At 38.1% G+C, this 19,575-nt stretch overlaps 6 protein-coding genes across 9 annotated transcripts; 5 read left to right on the top strand and 1 right to left on the bottom strand.

The window, feature by feature from the left end:
- The first annotated feature begins 1,167 nt into the window (after positions 1 to 1,167).
- LOC132164333 (L10-interacting MYB domain-containing protein-like) lies at positions 1,168 to 6,070 on the top strand. Of its 3 annotated transcripts, none has more exons than XM_059574829.1 (6): positions 1,168 to 1,348; positions 2,091 to 2,450; positions 2,536 to 3,030; positions 4,265 to 4,714; positions 4,834 to 5,330; positions 5,727 to 6,070. In XM_059574829.1, exons 2-5 carry the CDS (start codon positions 2,100 to 2,102, stop codon positions 5,131 to 5,133), a joined length of 1,596 nt encoding a protein of 531 aa, XP_059430812.1. In that variant the 5' UTR covers positions 1,168 to 1,348; positions 2,091 to 2,099; the 3' UTR covers positions 5,134 to 5,330; positions 5,727 to 6,070. The 3 variants fall into 3 exon arrangements, with proteins under 3 accessions (XP_059430812.1, XP_059430810.1, XP_059430811.1); XM_059574827.1 differs by having other exon boundaries at positions 5,717 to 6,070; XM_059574828.1 differs by having other exon boundaries at positions 1,168 to 1,353; positions 5,717 to 6,070.
- LOC132163896 (uncharacterized) lies at positions 5,241 to 6,265 on the top strand. The gene is made up of 2 exons (XM_059574273.1): positions 5,241 to 5,330; positions 5,717 to 6,265. Exons 1-2 carry the CDS (start codon positions 5,241 to 5,243, stop codon positions 6,263 to 6,265), a joined length of 639 nt encoding a protein of 212 aa, XP_059430256.1.
- A 649-nt stretch (positions 6,266 to 6,914) lies between these two features.
- Positions 6,915 to 10,048, top strand: LOC132164139 (pentatricopeptide repeat-containing protein At4g14170-like). Of its 2 annotated transcripts, none has more exons than XM_059574569.1 (2): positions 6,915 to 9,682; positions 9,974 to 10,048. In XM_059574569.1, the coding sequence occupies exon 1, from the start codon at positions 7,004 to 7,006 to the stop codon at positions 9,452 to 9,454; it is 2,451 nt and encodes an 816-aa protein (XP_059430552.1). In that variant the 5' UTR covers positions 6,915 to 7,003; the 3' UTR covers positions 9,455 to 9,682; positions 9,974 to 10,048. The 2 variants fall into 2 exon arrangements, with proteins under 2 accessions (XP_059430552.1, XP_059430553.1); XM_059574570.1 differs by lacking the exon at positions 9,974 to 10,048 and having other exon boundaries at positions 6,915 to 8,876; positions 8,961 to 9,701.
- A 359-nt stretch (positions 10,049 to 10,407) lies between these two features.
- LOC132164513 (fasciclin-like arabinogalactan protein 12) lies at positions 10,408 to 11,432 on the top strand. The gene has a single exon (XM_059575033.1). The coding sequence runs from the start codon at positions 10,408 to 10,410 to the stop codon at positions 11,281 to 11,283; it is 876 nt and encodes a 291-aa protein (XP_059431016.1). The 3' UTR covers positions 11,284 to 11,432.
- A 2,549-nt stretch (positions 11,433 to 13,981) lies between these two features.
- On the top strand, positions 13,982 to 15,233 carry LOC132163930 (fasciclin-like arabinogalactan protein 12). The gene has a single exon (XM_059574310.1). The coding sequence runs from the start codon at positions 14,155 to 14,157 to the stop codon at positions 15,025 to 15,027; it is 873 nt and encodes a 290-aa protein (XP_059430293.1). The 5' UTR covers positions 13,982 to 14,154; the 3' UTR covers positions 15,028 to 15,233.
- Positions 15,234 to 17,246: 2,013 nt separating this feature from the next.
- Positions 17,247 to 19,451, bottom strand: LOC132163894 (uncharacterized). Its single transcript, XM_059574271.1, has 2 exons — positions 18,306 to 19,451; positions 17,247 to 17,380 (listed from the first exon to the last, which is right to left on the bottom strand). The coding sequence occupies exons 1-2, from the start codon at positions 19,369 to 19,371 to the stop codon at positions 17,247 to 17,249; spliced, it is 1,200 nt and encodes a 399-aa protein (XP_059430254.1). The 5' UTR covers positions 19,372 to 19,451.
- Positions 19,452 to 19,575: the final 124 nt, after the last annotated feature.

The following is a 19,575-nucleotide window of genomic DNA, read 5'->3' as shown; positions in this document are numbered from 1 at the left end:
TTTTAATAGCATTTTTTATTAAATTGATGAGTGAAAGGTACTCACTATCACTATTTTTTTTTTTTTTCTACTTTCCATGAAGTAGTAAGGCTGCATAGGAGGGTTTTAGGGTCTTTTCACCAAATTGCCTCACTACTTTAACAAAAAAATAATTTTGGTGAGACTGCTAATGATGCTATGATAACTCGAAACTAAAGCATGCAACAATGGTTGAAAAAACCATTTTACTACCTCACATTTCCTAATCCTACTTTGTTACCGTTGAACTTATTGGGTTCAAAAGTTCAATTTATACAATTGACAAGGATGAAATTACTAAGTAAAACGTGCAAATTGTAAGAAAAATTTGGATAAAACGTATATAAAGATATTTTGAAAAGAATAAATAATTCATAAAGGATGTTTAGGAATAAATCAACATGTGAATCTTATAGTCTTAATCTTCCTACCATATTTCTAATTATTCCCAAACGTGAGAATACTTACATATTCCTAACAATGTTGATACCGAATGAAATGTTAGATTTTGCAAACCAAAAGTATTGAGTTTTTCTCGAGGGCAAAAAATCACTCCCATAGAAAAGGCTGTGGGGGTGGCTTCACCACACCCGCCTCTGAGGGGTAAAAACGCACCCCTACAAAGGGGATGATGGGGTTGGCTCTACCTTTATCCATCGCCAAAGAGTTGTGCAGGGGTAATCTCTATTTTGATGTGTTAAATGCCTGTCCACCTTCTATAGTGAATTGATATTGTGGGTTTGCATTATCACGTTAACATAGTAAAATAATTATAAGATAAAAGTATGGCCTTTAATATTAACTACGACTGTCTCCAAGAGATAGTTCAATTAGCTGGGATCACGCCTAATGAAGTGAAAATCACTAGTTCGAATTCCTCTTCCCCTTTTATGCGGACTTGTCAAAAAAAAAAAAAAAAAAAACCATTACCTAGGACTTAAAATGAGTTAATTATCGAAATTGAAAGCGTAGAGACTATCATGAGAAAACTTAAAAAGGACAATTTTTTTTTTAAAAAAAAAATACATTTTAAAGATTTTTAATGAATATTATTATCTTTAGTTCATTCATGCCGGTAGCACGTGCACCGGGATGGTTGTTAAAAAAGAAGAAAAAAAAATCTGAAAAAGCCCATACAATAGGAAATTCGCCATGAGAAGGCAACCGTGAGAACGAAGACCGACCAGCAATTTCCAACACCGTTTCGGTTTCTCCATCGCAGCTAAGCAGAGATCTCCGTTTGTCTTTCACTGCAATCTCCGTTTTTCATTGCTAAGTTGAATCGATTCGTTATATAAAGGAGTCACAGAAGTCTCATTTGTAGCTCTAGGTAAGGTGAGCCTTAAAGAGACTCAACATCATATAGCTGAGTAATTTTCTTATATTTCATTGTTTTCAATTCTCAACTCTTAAGTTTATGCTTGGTACGCATAATGGCTATTCCATTAAGAAAGAAGGTGAAATGTAATCGCCTTGGAATAGCCATTTCAATGGGAATGACCATTCAAAGTGTTAAGGGTATATGCATCATCCCTTGCCGGTCTTGTATTAGCCAATGTTTCATAGTTGCAATGAAGTCTTCTATAAAGTGATGGATGATGATGAAATTACATGAGATTGAAGTTTGTTAAATTGATTTAATTATAACTATCAAGCACAGGTGAAATGTTATCTTTTCATCATCAGGTATAGGAGTCCAGTCATACTGGAATTTCTTTTCAGCTTTCTTTTTGCTTTGATAGGGTTCTGGGGTTGGTCTCTCTGTGCTAGAAGTGAGCACTAACCCTTGAATTGGTATTAAATGGGTTGAGTTCTCTCTCTCTGTGCTCTAGAGACTTAAAAAGTTTTGATTGCTTGCTGAGTTAGTGAGGATATTGTCTAAATTCAATCTCTTTTAAAAGGCATTCATCTTTTATCTCATTTATTTGACTACATGGGTACAAGTGTCACAAAAAAAAACCACAAGGCAGGTCGGTGTTATAAGGGCTTAGCCACAAGTGTTGTCACTAGGTTTGTTTATCTTTTACATGTAATAAACAGAACATGTCAACATGGTTTACTATATGTTTCAGGAATCAGGAATGCATTGTAAGGTATACCAGACTCGTAGTTGCAATGCTAAAGATAATGTAAAATACATGACATGGACGGGTGAGATGGATCACTGTCTTACAGAGATACTTGTTGAGCAAGTGAAAAAGGGAAACAAGATAGATAGCACTTTCAAGCCTGCAGCATACAGAGCAGCACTTACAGCATTAAATGAAAATTTTGGGCTTGTTTTGACAAAGGAACATATTAGAAATCGGCTAAAAACGTGGAAGAAGCAGTTTGGGATTTTAAAGGAGCTTCTTGCTCATAAAGGATTTAAGTGGGATGAGACACGAAAGATGGTTATTGCAGATAATTCTGCATGGAATGACTACATCAAGGTGTATTCATTCACTCTGATGCAATAATTATGCACTTGAGCATGGTGATACTAAATTCTTCTTAATTGATTTACTTTACCTGCAGGCACACCCTGACGCCAGGCTGTTCCGGTCAAAGTTTATTGAAAATTATGATGAGTTGTGCATTATCTTGGGCAACGATCAATCAGTAACAAGCTGTTCTGATAATGATGCTGAAATTGATGTAGACTTGACAGTCAGCAAGGAGGGTGTGGATGCAGGCATTGTGTCTGAGATTCAGAGTGACGACAGGCATACAAAAAACTTAAGGTGGACAGAAGAAATGGATCGTTGCCTCGGTAAGATTCTTGTGGAGCAAGTGAGAAATGGGTATAAAATAGACAATAATCTACAGCGTGAGGCATATGACAGGGCTGTTTTGGCTTTAAATGAAAAATTTGGGCCTAATTTGTCAAAAGAACACATTAGGAATCGCCTTAGAACTTGGAAGAAACAGTATGGGATCTTAAAGGAACTCCTTTCTAATCCTGGTTTCAAATGGGATGAAACGCGGAAGATGATCGTTGCAAATGATTCAGTGTGGGATGACTATGTCAAGGTATGCAATTTTGATCTAATACTTCTAATTATGATATTTGTAGGACCTTTTAAAAAACACATCCAGATTGATTTGCTCAAATCTCATTTTGTAGTAGGGGGTAACATTTACTCTCGTGTATATAATGTTTTTGAATTATTGTATATTGCAGCAAACGATTGTGAGTATCAAATGACTTATTTCAACTTGTTATTATTTTTCTTAGAAGGAAAAACAAAACAAAGCATTAAAAGCAAGATGTGTTGGTGGATCAACTTATCAACCCATTGAAATAGGATCCACACAAGGAGAACCCCTTTTCATTCAGGTGGTTATTAAACAATTGAAGGGATGCTAACAGCATATGAAGAATTATGGAAAAAGGCAAAACGAGCGTACTATGTCAAGAAACTCATCCATGTGGAAAAGACAACTTTAAGTGCATACATGTTTAATTCATTTCAGACATGCTTGAAAGAAAACTTATATTTCTTTACAATATAATCAGTTTCTTTCTAATGCAAAAGAAAACTGGTTTTGCATTTAGTTGCTTTTTGAAGATTGTGAGAAATAAAAGATGTAAAGCCACAAAGAGAAGAAAGAAATTTAAAGTATCTCATCAACTTCTCACTTCAAATTTATCATACAATTCATTCTAACTACTTATGCAGTCATAAAAAATATAACCTTACTCCCTTGCAACTCAATTCCGTGATTCTGCAGTATCAATCTAAAAGGTCTATAAAAATATTCTATATTCTGAACAGCCAAAAAAAAAAAAAAACAGAGTAGTCTTATATCTGTGACACCCATCTGTTATAACCCAGTTGACATTTGATTTGAACATAGTTGGCCCCCCACACTCATAGGAAGTCATATAATTTGAATGTCTGTATAATAAAATAACCATCGTGCTACTATGATTAAGTATTTCAAAATGGGAAGGAGACAACCCAATCAGACCTTTTGCGAAAGCCTATAGGCAATTTAACCTACATACGGAAGTAATAGGACATAATAAAGATTCAAGTTTTTGAAATCCAAGTTTGAATCTGATTTTTATTATGCTAAAGTAGCAAGTCTCTTTCTAAGGTTGAAGATCAGATGTGAATTTAGCTAGAATTCATGATGGTCACTCTCTTTTCCCTAAATAAATTTTAAGTATGTACTATGTTGTATTCAAATTAGGCCCTTCCCCTCCTGTTTTAGTGCATAACTCCATATCATCTTGCTAAGTCTTGTAATTGCTCTACAGATTCATCCTGATGCCAGGAGTTTCCGCAATAAATTTCTTCAGAACTACGATCAGTTGTGCATTATCTTTGGCAATCATAATGAGGCTGCAGAGGCTATTAATGCTTCTCCTATTCAATGTGGTGGGAAGGCAAAAGATCAAGGGAAGAGCATGAGGTGGACAAATGAAATGGATCGCTGCCTTGGCAAAGTTCTTGTGGAGCAAATAATACTTGGAAACAAAAATAAATTAGATAACAAATTCAAACTTGCTGCATACGAAGCCGCAGTTTTGGCTATAAACAAAAGATTTCATCTTGATTTGACGACGGACCACGTCAGGAACCGTCTCAAAACATGGAAGAAACAGTATGATATTCTACAAGAAGTCTTGGATCAGAGCGACTTTGAATGGGACGAAAGACGGAAGATGGTAATTGCAGATGACTATGCATGGAATGAATATATCAAGGTACTAACACACTTGACAGATTTGTTGTATTAGTATTTCCTAAAGAAAGTTCCATGTTGACGTTTTCACATGATGCTCACAGGGGGAAGTATTTTATTTTTGCCCCCCTTTTTTGACAGATAAACCCTGATGCTAGGATTCTTCAAGGACGAGTCATCAACAACTACGAGGAGTTATGTGTTATCATTGGTTGCATTGATCCACCCGAAAGCTCCCTAAATATAGGTGATGATAATTTGGATTTGATTGCTCAGAATGAAGCTGTAATTGCTGAGGAAACATACTACAATCAAAGTGATAATGCAAACGACAGAGGGAAGTACATATCTTGGACAGATGAGATGGATCGATGCTTATCACAGTTGCTGGTCGAGCAAGTGATGCTGGGAAATAAGCTTGAGAAAATTTTAAGCCTGTAGCTTACACAGCTGCTCTTACAGTTTTAAATGACAAGTTTGGGTTGGACTTGACAAAGGAAAACATAACAAACCGGTTGAAAACATGGAAGAAACAGTACGGACTTGTGATGGAACTCCTCTCTCATAGTGGGTTTGAGTGGGATGAGAGATATAAGATGGTTATCGCGAATGACTCTGATTGGAATGAATATATCAAGGTACTTTATGTGATCCTTCAAATTGACTCAATATTTCTGATGCATTTTTTTCTTCGATCATTTATGTTATGTTCCTCCACTGTAGCTTGTTTGTGCAACTTCTGAAGAGCATGCCAAGTTCATATTCCAGTCTCTAGGACACCACTGATAAAATGATTTGGATGTAAAGGCTCTTCTCTGGAAATGCTTCATGTCAACTATATTGCAGGATGAGCCTATTTTGGTGTTCTTATATCCAAACTTTTTCTTTTTCTTTTTAGCTATGCCGTTTTGAAAATAAGAAAGTAAAGGGAAAAGTGGAACCTTCTTTTCCCCAGTTGTGTCCAAACACTTCATAGATTTTGTATTCTCTTTTGCATTGCTTAATTAACATGTATTCATGTCAGAGACATCCAGATGCAAGGCAATTGCAAGCCAGGTCTATTGAGAATTGGGATGAGTTACGGATGATCATTGGCAATGAGCAGCCAGGTGGATATTGGTCTGAAGTTGGTGCCAAACTTGACAGCAATCCTACTCTCAACGAGGAAGAGGATGTTGAAACCCCCGTAGAGATGTTTGCTAATGAAGAAATGTGGCATGATAATGCTAGTGATGGCATGCAAGGATCATCACAGCAGACGAGGGCTAGGCCTTCTTCATCGTCACATTCCAAACAACCATTGAAGAGGAGACGTTCAAGTGATATCTTGTTAGAAATGGTGAGTGCCATGGCTGCAGATATTGGTAGGATAGCGGATGCATTGACGGAATATAAGAAGAGTGTGTGCTTGGATGAACTCTTTGAAATGGTGCAGACCATTCCTGACTTTGATGATGATCTTATCATTGAGGCATGTGAATATCTTTCTTTTGACGAGAGGAGGGCGATGATGTTCATGAAATTAAATGAGAGATTGAGAAGAAAGTGGGTGTTAAAACGTTTGCGTGGTTAGGGTCATTGGAGTACCCTGCCATTTGTGCTAGTAACAAGTATATGTTCTCCTTTTCTAAATGGATTGAATATGAATAAAAAATTCATTTTTCTTCTCTATTGGTTTACCAATTGTGTTTGATATGAATTGAACTAATGAGTTTTCTTGATTAGCTCCCATGCGATAAATGTCAGTGGGCCATAAGTTTTTTAAATTTAGCCCATATTCTCGTACAAATTTAATAGATTAACCATTAGATTTGTGAAGTTTACCATTAACTTATATAAAGTCTAAATAAATTCACAAATTTAATAGTTGATTTGTAAGATGAGATAAATCAAATATAAAAAAAATATTAACTCGTAAGATTTTTCTCATAAAGCTAGAAGAGTAATGCTATCCACCACGCTAGTGTAAGTGAATAGTGATGACGCTGGTTGCTTACATGAGACACCCGGCCATGCCACATCATTTAAAAAAAAAAAAAAAATTGAAATTGAGTTTTTAGCTTCAACAAAACAGAACCCCTTCCCCCAAAATTATTACATAATTAATTTCAGCACAAAATAATCATTAAATTTTTTGTTTGAAGGATTACGAAAAATATTTCCCCCTATAAACGAGCAGACACTCTGTACCCACAGCGGATAACCTTTTTGTTTCACCGGAGTTGGGTTTCGAGTTTAGAGTTTCCTTTCATTGTTTTTAATACCATAAACACCGATCTTAAGAACGCTCGAAGCGTGTCTCCATTCTTCTATGTTCCACCACCATGCACGCAAAACTCTCTCTCTAGTCTCAACATTCTCGTGCAAATCTAAACAAACCCAAACCCACATTGTCTCGCTGTGTACTGGCACGGCAACATGTACTCACTCCCACTCGAATCTGGTTACTCTCTGCTCGAACGCCCGATTCCTTCACCAAACCAAGCAAGCCCACGCCTCTGCGCTTCTCAACGGCTGGCTTCCCCACAGTGTCTCTCTCTGTGCCTCCCTTATTCTCAGCTACTCCACTTTCGGAGACCCCACTACCTCTCGCTGTCTTTTCGAACAGACTGTTGAGCATTGCCGCACTGCCTTCTTGTGGAACACCCTTATTCGGGCTAACTCAATTGCTAAAGTGTATGATGGGTTTGAGCCTTATAATAGAATGGTTAGGACCGGTGTTCGGCCCGATGATCATACCTTCCCTTTCGTTCTTAAGGCGTGTTCGGACTTTTTGGAGGTCCGGAAGGGAATGGAGATTCATGGGGTTGTGTTTAAGCTCGGGTTTGACACGGATGTCTTTGTTGGGAATACCCTCTTGTTGTTTTACGGTAATTGTGGGGATTTGGGAGATACCAAGAGGGTGTTTGATGAAATGCATGAAAGGGATGTCATATCGTGGAATACGATAATTGGGGTGCTTTCGGTTAATTTCTGTTATGTGGAGGCACTTGATCTTTTCAAAGAGATGAATTTGAGGTCTGGGTTCAGGCCAAATTTGGTTAGCATTGTTAGTGTGTTGCCGGTTTGTGCTGGGCTTGAAGATGCGGTCATGGTGAGTCGTATTCATTGTTATGTTGTGAAGGTTGGTCTGGATCTTCACGTGAATATTAACAATACTATGGTTGACGCGTATGGAAAAGGTGGGAATGTAAAGGCTTCAGAGCAAGTTTTCAGTGAAATGGTTGAGAGGAATGAGGTTTCTTGGAATGCGATTATCACTAGTCTTTCTTTTACAAAGCATAATATTGACGCCTTGGAGATATTTAGGTTGATGATCGATGCAGGGGTTAAACCAAACTCTATCACTATTTCTAGTATGCTACCCGTTTTGGTGGAATTAGAACTTTTTAAAGCAGGAAAGGAGATTCATGGGTTCAGTATGAGGATGGGTATTGAGTGTGATGTTTTTATTGCTAACTCATTGATCGACATGTATGCAAAATCTGGCCATACAACTGAGGCATCCGATGTGTTTTATAAGATGGGTGAAAAGAACGTTGTATCTTGGAATGCCATGGTTGCTAATTTTGCTCAAAACAGGCTTGAGTTGGCTGCCATAGGACTAATAAGACAAATGCAAGCTCACGATCAAACTCCCAACTCTGTCACCTTCACAAATGTTCTTCCAGCTTGTGCACGACTGGGTTCTCTTCGTCCTGGAAAAGAAATCCATGCAAGGACAATTCGAATGGGATCTGCCAATGATTTATTTGTTTCTAATGCTCTGACAGACATGTATGCAAAATGTGGCAACCTAAATCTTGCTCGAAATGTCTTTAACATCTCCCTTAGGGATGAAGTATCTTACAATATACTAATTGTGGGGTATTCTCAGGCTATTGATTGCATAGAATCTCTGAGTTTGTTTTCAGAAATGAGGCTTATAGGCATGACGCATGATATTGTTTCCTTTGTGGGTGTTATATCAGCTTGTGCAAACCTAGCCGCAATCAAGCAAGGCAAAGAGATCCATGGATTATTAGTGAGAAAACTTATTCATGCTCAGCTCTTCATTGCTAACTCTCTGTTGGACTTCTATACCAAATGTGGACGAATTGATATAGCTAGTAAGGTCTTTGACCAGATTCAGAAAAAGGATGTAGCGTCTTGGAATACTATGATTTTGGGTTATGGAATGCTAGGTGAATTGGACACTGCTATCAATCTATTTGAAGCAATGAGGGAATATGGTGGTGTAGAATATGATTCAGTTTCGTATATTGCAGTTTTGTCAGCTTGTAGTCATGGAGGACTCGTTGAAAAGGGAAAGAAGTACTTTGAGGAGATGCAGACTCAAAATATTAGGCCAACACAAATGCACTATGCTTGTATGGTTGATCTCCTTGGCCGGGCTGGCTTAATGGAAGAAGCAATTGAGCTTATTAAAGGCCTGCCTATTGTGCCGGATGCCAATGTATGGGGAGCTTTGCTTGGGGCATGCCGAATCTATGGGAATGTAGAGTTGGGGTGTTGGGCAGCAGAGCATTTGTTCAAGTTGAAGCCTCAGCACTCTGGGTACTACATTCTTCTTTCAAACATGTATGCAGAAGCAGGGAGATGGGACGAGGCGAACAGGGTTAGGGACTTGATGAAATCAAGGGGAGTGAAGAAGAATCCTGGCTGTAGTTGGGTTCAGATTCGTGACCAGTTTCATGCTTTTGTAGTTGGGGAGAGAATAGAGGGATTAGATTCAGATATTTGGCTTGCAGAATGCAGTTAATTTGTTTTTTTACATTTTAGATTCGGTTTGAGGGTTCACCTAAGAAGACGGTATATGGTGTAAATATTGTCTCTTTGGAATGACATTGAGACTTGAGAGACAAGTCTGGAGAGTTAGATAACCTTTACCACATTTCTTAGCAACTTGGACTGGTTCGCCTTCAACACTTCAACGTGGAAATGGATGCTAATAATAGTGAAGCTGTAGATGGAAGTTGCATTCTACTTTGTAATCTATTACCTAATCATTTATAATCATTTACATTTATAAGTCATGGAATTTATGAATAATAATCTGAAGATTTTGAATTTCTAGAGTTCATAATCATAAGAAATCAGAAATCATATTTATGAACAAAATAACAAAAGCACTGCATAAAAAAACGCATGAAAAGGCCCATTCTCTTTTTGACTGGCTGTGTGTACAACTTTAAGCCTCTATGTACATTTGATATTAAAAAATAAAAGACCATGTTTAAAGACACAACACATGTAGTGCTCTGCCTTAACATGTTTAAAGCTAAGATTGATTGATATCTGTGGATATAAGAAAAGCAGAATCAGGCCATACAATTACTGTACGTGGCGTCCAATGTGTTCTGCAAGATGGGTGAAAACAACGTTGTATCTTGGAATGCCATGCTTGCTAATTTTGCTCAAATTCATCTCTTTTTTGCCTGCACATCCAATTGACATCCACTCTCTTTTTCCTGCCTTCCCAAGCAAAGTAGCAGCTAAAACAGCGAAAGCTTTCATTCTATCCATTCACTCCCGCCACCTTTCCAAGACAGATAAGCTGCAAACAACTAATGATTTGTAACTATAATTCTACCATTTCACCTAACTACACTCTCTCCCGCCCTCTATAAAACCCCTCTCCTCCTTCCCACTCATATCAAACACTCACTTCCAATCATTCTCAATTTCCCAAGCAAACAAAGCAACACTTCAAAGATGACCAAACAGGCTGTCTCCTCCCTCTCAATCCTACTTGTGTTTCTCTTCCATTGCATCACAACTTCAGCTCAGCCGGCTGCGGCTCCAGTCCAGCCCGCCAACGCCCCGGCCCAGCCTGCGAATCCTCCGGCTCAACCTGCCAATCCTCCGGCACAGCCTGCCATTCCCCCAGTCCAGGCGGCCAAAGCACCAGCCCAGCCTGCTCTGGTCCCGGTGCAGAAAGGTCCCACCGATGTGACCAAAATCCTCGAAAAGGCTCATGGGTACTCAGTCTTTGTTCGCCTCTTAAAGAGCACTGGTGTGGCTAAGCAACTTTATGGGCAGCTCAACAGTTCAAATAATGGGTTTACCATCTTTGCTCCTATTGATTCCGCATTTTCGGACCTTAAACCGGGCACCATAAACTCTTTGTCTGACCTGCAAAAGACCCAACTAATACAGTTTCATATCTTAAACACCGATGTTGCTCTGTCAAACTTCCAAACCTTGAGCAATCCAGTGCCGACTGAAGCCGGAGATGCCGGTGCGTTTCCTCTGAACATTACCACCGCTGGAAACCAAGTGAACATCTCGACTGGCCTTGTGAACACCACATTGGGTGGTACAGTGTATTCAGATCACCAACTTGTTATTTATCAAGTAAGCAAAGTGCTTCTTCCGCTGGACATTTTCAATCCTAAGCCTAAAAAAGTAGCTGCAGCTCCCGTACCAGCGGCGTCGAAGCCTAAGACGACAAAGGAGGATGCTCCGGAGAGTCCGTCTGGTGCTGCAGCCAAAGTGGACGAGGCTGCTGCAGTAAGTGTCAGCGGGCATGGAATGTTGGAGTCCATTGTAGTTGCTGTGGTTGCATTCTTTGTGATGAAAGGAACTTGATGGCTTATACCTTCATTAGTTTATTTGCTGTGGTGGGGTTCCATTGTCGAGGCGTTGCAAGATTTTCTGAGTTGAGTTCAACTGTCGTGATCAGCACCAAGTGCTTTCAAAATAATTGCCTTCTTTCCATGTTTCTGGTTTTCTGATTTACATATTCTATATAATTTGTGATTTTGTTTTTATATATGAAATCTCCAGAAAAGTTATATTTCATTAATTAGCTATCTTTTAATGTATTTTTATTCAAGTCTACTTCTTTCATGTAATCTCTATGTAAAGCCATCGAGCAATCAATAAGAAATATAAGAAGATCTTGTAGTTGATTTGCATGGGTTCTTCGATTATCAACTTTAAAAAGGTTGTCAAAGTTTGTCCATTAACGACTAAGCTTACACATGTGGTTTAACAAGTTTATTTTTATTCACCTCAATTTCATTTCGTATCATAGATAATACTTTGCTTATGACTAAAAACGAAGATAGTCTCTCCATCCATCTTATGTCCAAAAAATTAACTGAAAGTCACGCTAAACCAATAAAAAGCTATCACTTGGCTATATATATTCCTCATTAAAAATTAAAAATTGATGCCAAGCGATGCGATCGGCGAAGCCGCTTGGATGCATCGATGGTGGATTTTTTACCACGTGTAGGTGGTGTTGCTGTAGATAGTAGAAGGGCAATCACCATACACAATACCGACTCTTTCCAAGAAGCTTAGTGCGGTTAGCGGTGATGAATTTGCTAGCCTTGGTTACAACTCTTCTATTTGTTTTCTAACTTTGGTATAGTTTTTTAGGCACTAAAAATATTTTTTAAGCTCTTTAACGCAATCTTAAACATACTTTAAATTCAAGCTAGATATTGCCTGCCAAGAGTAATATAATTATTGTTCTAGCGGTTGCTACAACATGCTCAATGGCGGAACCACATTTGGGCCTATGGGGGCTATGGCAGTATGGCCACTACAAGCCTTTCAATTTTTATTTATTTATTTAAGAAAAAGTTTGAAAATGGCCTCTACACATTTGTTATTTAAAAAAAAATAAAAACTTTTAAGAGAGGCTCACTTGATCTTTTGAAAACCAAAGTCAAAAAAAAAAAAAAAAAAAAAATCCTTCTAAAGCTTTGTATTGAATTATTGGTAACCTTCTCCTTTTCTCTGGTTAGTAAATAAGGCAAAAATGATATGTTATTTTGATTGCATCAACCATCAAGTACTATTTGATTGCATCACCCATCAAGTACTATTTGCTACTTAGAGAATATTATATGATTCATATAATATTAGCTTGTAGAAAATTACGAAAGATATATGTTTTAAAAAAAAAAGTTGGGTAGTGTTCATAATCAAAGCAAAAAAGTAAACACTTTTGCTGTATATAATTTATTCCATAATTATATTTATTCCATATATATATATGAATCACAATGTCCAAATTAAAAACTATCTATTAAAAAAAAAAAAAAAAACATTTGATATTTCAAAAAGTAATACACTGTTGAATTTTAATGACAAAACTTCAAATCTTAAAAGGGCTGTTAAAGAATATCATTCTAAAACTCTAGTTGTGGAAACCTAACGGTTGCAGTTGAAAAACATTCATTTTTTTTTATTTTTAAATTACATTTATTATATTTTTAATTTGGTAATTTTTTAGCTCTGCTGCTAAACATGCTCATCGCGATCATAAAATTCTTCATCAAGCTAGTTTGGCGAAGGGAGAGAGTTCTCACATTATCGTTCGAAGTGTTTTTACTTTGTGTATATATGAGTCAATTATGTGTCCACATTGAGGAAGAGGTAGCCGCCGTGATCAGTTTCATAAAAGAAGGTGGTGATGAGTTGTAGAGGAAGGAGGGAAAGTAAGTTGGTGGCAGAGGAAGGCTAGCCGGCCTGCACAACCATTTTGGCCTTGGGTGGTTCATAAAATTTGTTGTCGACTTATGAAGTTTTTACGAAAAATACATTAATATACATAATTGAACACAACTCTAGTCCAAAAGCCTAAGGCCAAAAAGTACACTTTTTCTTTTATATTTTCTCAATGTGGGACACAACACTGGCAAGTGCACTCACAATAATCTTCTCCTCACTTGTGAGTCTCTTCACATTGATCCAACTCCCCCTCACTGTAACCATGGCTCTGATACCATTTGTTGAAAGATAAAGTGGTTATGGAGTTTTTACCCAGAGTACATTAATATAATTAATTGAACACAATTTTAGCCCAAAAGCCTAAGCTAATGAGCTAAGGTCGACTTAAATATATTAAACACTAATTTTTTTTTATATTTTCTCACTGTGTGACATAATACTCACAAGTGCACTCACAACATCGTCAAAAAAGTTTTAACTTTTTATTGGCGTTTATTTTATTAAGCCGACAAAAACCAATATAGTTGATGCAATGTTTATGTGTTTGTGAAATGAACCAACTCATGAGGTCTTTATCAAATGAAATGAACGAAAATAAAAGCTTAACATACTCTCTTTTAAAAAAAAAAAAAAAAATTGGATCAACTACGTACTTCCGTAGGGGTGGATGCCACAGCAATTTTGTCTGTGAAAGCAAAGCAATTATATATATTCATCTCTTTTTCGCCCGCACATCAAATTGAGATACACTCTCTCTTTCCTGCCTTCCCAAGCAAAACCAGCGAAAGCTCTCATTCTATCCATTCACTCCCTCCACCTTTCCAAGACAGATAAGCTGCAAACAACTAATGATTTGTAACTATAATTCTACCCTTTCACCTAACTACAGTACTCTCTCCCGCCCTCAATAAAACCCCTCTCCTCCTTCCCACTCATATCAAACACTCACTTCCAATTCTCAATTTCCCAAGCAAACAAAGCAACACTTCAAATATGACCAAACAGGCTATCTCCTCCCTCTCAATTCTTCTTGTGTTTCTCTTCCATTGCATCACAACTTCAGCCCAGCCGGCTGCGGCTCCAGTCCAGCCCGCCAATGCCCCGGCCCAGCCCGCCAATCCTCCGGCTCAACCCGCAAATCCCCCAGCTCAGCCCGCCATTCCCCCAGTCCAGCCGGCCAAAGCCCCAGCCCAGCCCGCCCTGGTCCCGGTGCAGAAAGGTCCCACCGACGTCCCCAAAATCCTCGAAAAGGCTCATGGGTACTCGGTCTTTGTTCGCCTCTTAAAGAGCACAGGTGTGGCTAAGCAACTTTATGGGCAGCTCAATAATTCCAACATTGGGTTTACCATCTTTGCTCCTATTGATTCCGCATTTTCGAACCTTAAACCGGGCACCATAAACTCTCTATCTGACCTGCAAAAGACCCAATTAATACAATTTCATATCTTGAACACCGTTGTTGCTCTCTCAAACTTCCAAACCTTGAGCAATCCAGTGCCGACTGAAGCCGGAGATGCCGGTGCGTTTCCTCTAAACATTACCACCGCTGGAAACCAAGTGAACATCTCGACTGGCCTTGTGAACACCACATTGGGCGGCACAGTGTATTCGGATGACCAACTTGTTATTTATCAGGTGAGCAAAGTGCTTCTTCCGCTGGACATTTTCAATCCTAAGCCTAAAAAAGTAGCTGCAGCTCCAGTACCAGCAGCGTCGAAGCCTAAGACGACAAAGGAGGATGCTCCGGAGAGTCCCTCTGACGCTGCCAAAGTGGACGAGGCTGCTGCTGTAAGTCTTAGCGGGCATGGAATGTTGGAGTCCTTTGGTGTTGCCGTGGTTGCATTCATTGTGTTGAAAGGAAATTGATGGTTTATTTGCTGTGGTGGGGTTCCATTGTCGAGGCATTGCAAGATTTTCTGAGTTGAGTTCAACGGTCGTGATCAGCAAGCACCAAGTGCTTCCAAAATAATTGCCTTCTTTCCTTGTATCATGTGTTTTGTTTTTGCTAAGCTTGTCCATGTTAGTGTAGGGGCATTTTATGTTTGTGCTTTTTCATCTTTATTGCCATTTATGGTTTTCTGATTTACATATTCTATGTAACTTGTGATTTTTTTTTTTTTAATATGTAAAATCTCCAGAAAAGTTGTGCCATTGGGATTAAGGATTCATTTTTCTTTTTTCTTTTTTCTTTTTCCTTTTCTTTTCACAAGAATGATAAGACTATATGGGAAAAATACACTTGACACGCTCCCCTCCCCGAGAAAGTATGATTGCTTTTGTGTTTTAGCCGTCAAAATTCAACACCCACAAATTATCAAACTATGACGAGTTAGCCATCTTTTTAGTTTTTTTGTCTTTTGGATGAAATATGAGTAACGTGCAAAGCGCCTGACTTTTAACCACCAAAACTCCCAAAAATGCTTCCAGGAAGGGGTAAATTGTAAAAAAAAAAAAAAATCAATACAAAAGAAAAAATCAAGAAAAAATAGGGGGTGACTCAAGCACACCCTATGGCCAGCTTGATGTTGGCCAAGCCACCCCATTTACAATGGCGAAGCTAGAAAATCATTATTGTAGGGGCCAAACTAACATATAATACACATAATTTTAAAAATTAAAAAAAAAAATGAAGGGTAATCTATGCAAAAAATGCCATTAGAAACAAATAATAATAATAATAAGGGGAAATTTCACTTACCCCTCCTATACTTTCTTGCTTTTTGCAGACACCCTCCCATTGTTCAAAATCTCTCACTTTGGTGTATCAAACTTTCGTTTCCTTTCAAATACCCCCTACCGTTAGCTTTTGCAGTTAAAAAGACCTTTCTACCCCTAATTTTTTTTTAAAAAATTTTTTTTTAAAAAAAAAAATTATTTTTTAATAAAAAATAAGGGCACAATTGTAATTTTTCACCCTTTCCGTTAGGATTTAACAGAAAATCCTAACGGAAGGGGCAAAGTGAAAGGAAACGAAAGTTGGATACATCAAAGTGAGAGGTTTTGAACAATAGAGGGGTGTCTGCAAAAAGCACGAAAGTATAGGGGGATAAGTGAAGTTCCCCCTAATAATAATAATAATAATAATAAGTGTGTAGAGAAAGAAATGTCAGCACAATTGAACAAAAAAAAAAAAAAAAAAAAGGCACAGATGGTTCAATGGTGTGCAAATTAAGAATACTTCTAAGAGTATATTATGACAATCTAAATTAGATTTTTGGGTTACCGATTGATATCATCCTCATTTACGCTTGTTTGTGTTTATATATATAAACATATATGTGTATCTTTATTATATGTCGGTGTGTCATCATACTTGGTACTTTTTTGTCTAGATTTCTAATGTTTCTAGGTTTGTAGATTGAGATTTGTGTAAAGCCGACGGAAGGAAATACATAATTTGTTTTCTTATGTGTTTAGTAACTAAAATAATTTTAAAACATAAAGGAAAAAATAATAATTAGAAAATTATCTTATAATACAAATACTAGAAAAGCCAATATATCATGAAAAAAAATATAAAATGGATCAACAAGGCTAGCTGGAACACAATTTGCCCCAAATTTTATTTTATTTTGTTTGTTTGGTTTTTTGGGGAAAAAAAAAAAAGAGGTTTTTTGGGGAATTGCATAATTTGGTGATGGTTATGCCATATGCTGGTGGGCGATTGTGCACACCAATGACCACTTGAGAATTTAGTGGAGAGGGTGAAGGTGCGTAACCATGGATATAAGCAACGTTTGTTCTGTGCTTGTGGATAAGCAACCGGAGTTTTTTTTTTTTTTTTGGGTTCAAACCAGAAAAGGTAACGAATAGAATAAAAAAAAAAAATTGCATTAATTGCACATAATTTCCTTTGAAGCCTGCAGCACACAGAGCAGAACTTACAGCCTTGAATGAAAATTTTGGGCTTGTTTTGACAAAAGAACACATTAGGAATAGCCTTAGAACTTGGAAGAAGCAGTATGGGATCTTAAAAAGGGACTCCATTCTAATCCTGGTTTCAAATGGGATGAAATGCAGAAGATAATCGTTGCAAATGATCCAGTGTGGGATCGATGACTATGTTAAGGTATGTGTAATTTTGATCAAACACTTTTAAGAAACACATTCAGAAGTGTTGGATCAGAATGACTTTGAATGGGATGAAAGACAGAAGATGTAAATGCAGTCTGCAGATGATCATTGGTGATCTGCAGCCATGACATCATCAGTGCCATGGCTGCAGCAGATATTTATGAACAAAAGAACAACAACAACAATACATTAAAAAACGCACGAAAAAAAGTAATCAATTGTTCATCATTTGATAAGCAATTTGATGGCCATAGAATGTGACCTCACAGTACCTACCTGTATACAATTCAATGATGATCATCGATCGTATGAGGTTTGATTCACGCCAATGACAGAGACCATGTGAGTTGGAGGCTGACGATGGGGCTCGATCTTCTGTTGTTTGGTTGTGTGGATGAGTTTCTGAGGTCTATTAATGTCGAACTTTGAATGACTTCGAAATCTCTTTATGGCCGGCTGTAATATTTCTCTAAGAAGTTATTTTATTCTCCATTTATCAAAACATGCACTCATGAAATGGATAAAGGATTTGCATTGTGTGCAGTTTAGGCCCCAATTGTTCTTAAAAGTTTGACCACAAGCATCACATGGACGAGAGACGTCTTTAGTTCTTCGGACAAAAGTGAGAGGGTGTTGGTGCCGTTCATGATCAAAAGTCCTTCCATACTTGATGTATGGATGGATCCCAACTACACATTGAGGATGAGCAGCAAAGTTGCATTCTACACAGTAATAAAACCAATGGTTTGAATTTCTTTCTTCTTCGCAAATTAGACAATAATATTCTTCAGAATCGTTTTGTGCAGCGCAAGTGAGCAAGAGGGGATGTGGGTCATATTCATACTTAGCTTTGAGTGGGAGTGTTGCACATTCAAAACCCAAGGCAAAATTGCATTCGGTGCATACAAATACACCACCGGAATTATATTCTTGCATATCACAAGCATTGCACTTTTCATCGGAACTTACAGCATGGAAGAGAGGGTGTTGGTGACATTCATGTCGAAAAGTTTTCGGAATCAAAGAGCATCGGATGTCAATGCTATAGGGACATACGTGACACATATAACCAAAGCCATGGCTTACACGATCACAAGCAGCGCAACTTATGATCAGGCCGTCAAAGTAGTTTTCCCTTCCCCTTGCGGAGAGGGTAAGCAGATGTGGGTGTTTTGGATGCCACTTCTTTAAGGGTAGTCTAGCACATTTGCTATGGAGAAAGTAATTGCATTGCTGACAACTATAAAATGGGGCAGAAATTGATTGCACACAACCTTCACACAGCTTATGTACATGATGAACCTCCACTTGGTTGCGGCTGAGGAATAAGTCATGTTCATGATGGAAATGTTTGAGCTCCTCAAGTTCTTCACCCTCTTCAAAGTCGATACCCTCCTCCTCCTCTATGCTTGAGTCGTCTATGGTATCACTACTTGCTCCAATTGAATTGTCGTGTGCGCATTCCAAGTGGGCTACGAAATCACATTGTTGACAATAATAACCCGCATACTTGAGGTTGATCTGTTTATAGCAGAGGTTACAGAATAGCAGATCGTGGTGCTCCTTGATGACTTTAGCAAGTGAATGGATGAGAGTGAGCAAATGACGATCTGCCATAATTTTGATGGTACGTGGCCTCAGAGTACAAAGAGTGTGAGCCAAGAGTTGACAAATGCGACATACCTGGGCAACGCTGTTGCGATCCTCATTACCACAGAGTTCACAAGTGAAGTGGATGTGTTGAAAGATGGGAACGAATTCGTGTTGGTGACCGTCGTCAGTATTACTTCGCCAATTGGAAGCACATTCGATGTCAATGTCGAAATCGCAACTATTGCAGTGGTAGAAGAAGCATCTTTTGCAGTACCTACGGCAGGCATCACAAAATCTAGACTCTGATGGTTTTTGGAGAACAAGGGTGTGGTTTGGATGCCCAACGTGTTGTATCTCAGGGGATAACTCGGCGCAGAACTTGTGAAGGAAGAAGTTGCAGTGAGAGCATTTGTAGGCAGGAGCGTAAATAGATTGATCGCAACCTGAGCAAACAATAACTTGAATCTCCTCATCATCATTTTCAAACTCTTCCACAAACAGCAAGGGATGTTCCTCGTGGCTAAAATGTTGGATCTCCTCCATCTCTATCTTGCCCACTCCGAATCACAACGGATCAAGTGGGAATGCTCACTGATCGATCTGGTGAAATAGTGGTCTGGACGCCGATCATATTAGACCTTATGCAACCTTGTTGACAATTATTGCTGTGATAGATATTTTGAAGGACTAGTACATTATTCTTTTTCTTTTTTCTTTTTTTTCTTTTTTTATTTTTTTGGCTAAGAT

This window comes from Corylus avellana, chromosome ca10 (genome assembly GCF_901000735.1).
Source record: "Corylus avellana chromosome ca10, CavTom2PMs-1.0".
Lineage (NCBI taxonomy): Eukaryota > Viridiplantae > Streptophyta > Magnoliopsida > Fagales > Betulaceae > Corylus > Corylus avellana.
The sequence above is the reverse complement of the archived record's forward strand: the minus strand, read 5'-3'. Positions and strand labels throughout refer to the sequence as shown.

Bases quoted from the DNA above. Each gene is read 5' to 3' on its own strand.
- LOC132164333 (XM_059574829.1), top strand. From the start codon at position 2,100: ATGCATTGTAAGGTATACCAGACTCGTAGTTGCAATGCTAAAGATAAT. The intron at 2,451-2,535 runs GTGTATTCATTC...CTTTACCTGCAG, and splicing joins CATGGAATGACTACATCAAG to GCACACCCTGACGCCAGGCT. The intron at 4,715-4,833 runs GTACTAACACAC...CTTTTTTGACAG, and splicing joins CATGGAATGAATATATCAAG to ATAAACCCTGATGCTAGGAT.
- LOC132163896 (XM_059574273.1), top strand. From the start codon at position 5,241: ATGGAACTCCTCTCTCATAGTGGGTTTGAGTGGGATGAGAGATATAAG. The intron at 5,331-5,716 runs GTACTTTATGTG...TATTCATGTCAG, and splicing joins ATTGGAATGAATATATCAAG to AGACATCCAGATGCAAGGCA.
- LOC132164139 (XM_059574569.1), top strand. From the start codon at position 7,004: ATGTTCCACCACCATGCACGCAAAACTCTCTCTCTAGTCTCAACATTC.
- LOC132164513 (XM_059575033.1), top strand. From the start codon at position 10,408: ATGACCAAACAGGCTGTCTCCTCCCTCTCAATCCTACTTGTGTTTCTC.
- LOC132163930 (XM_059574310.1), top strand. From the start codon at position 14,155: ATGACCAAACAGGCTATCTCCTCCCTCTCAATTCTTCTTGTGTTTCTC.
- LOC132163894 (XM_059574271.1), bottom strand. From the start codon at position 19,371: ATGGAGGAGATCCAACATTTTAGCCACGAGGAACATCCCTTGCTGTTT. The intron at 17,381-18,305 runs GTTATATGTGTC...TATCTGCTGCAG, and splicing joins TCGTGTAAGCCATGGCTTTG to CCATGGCACTGATGATGTCA.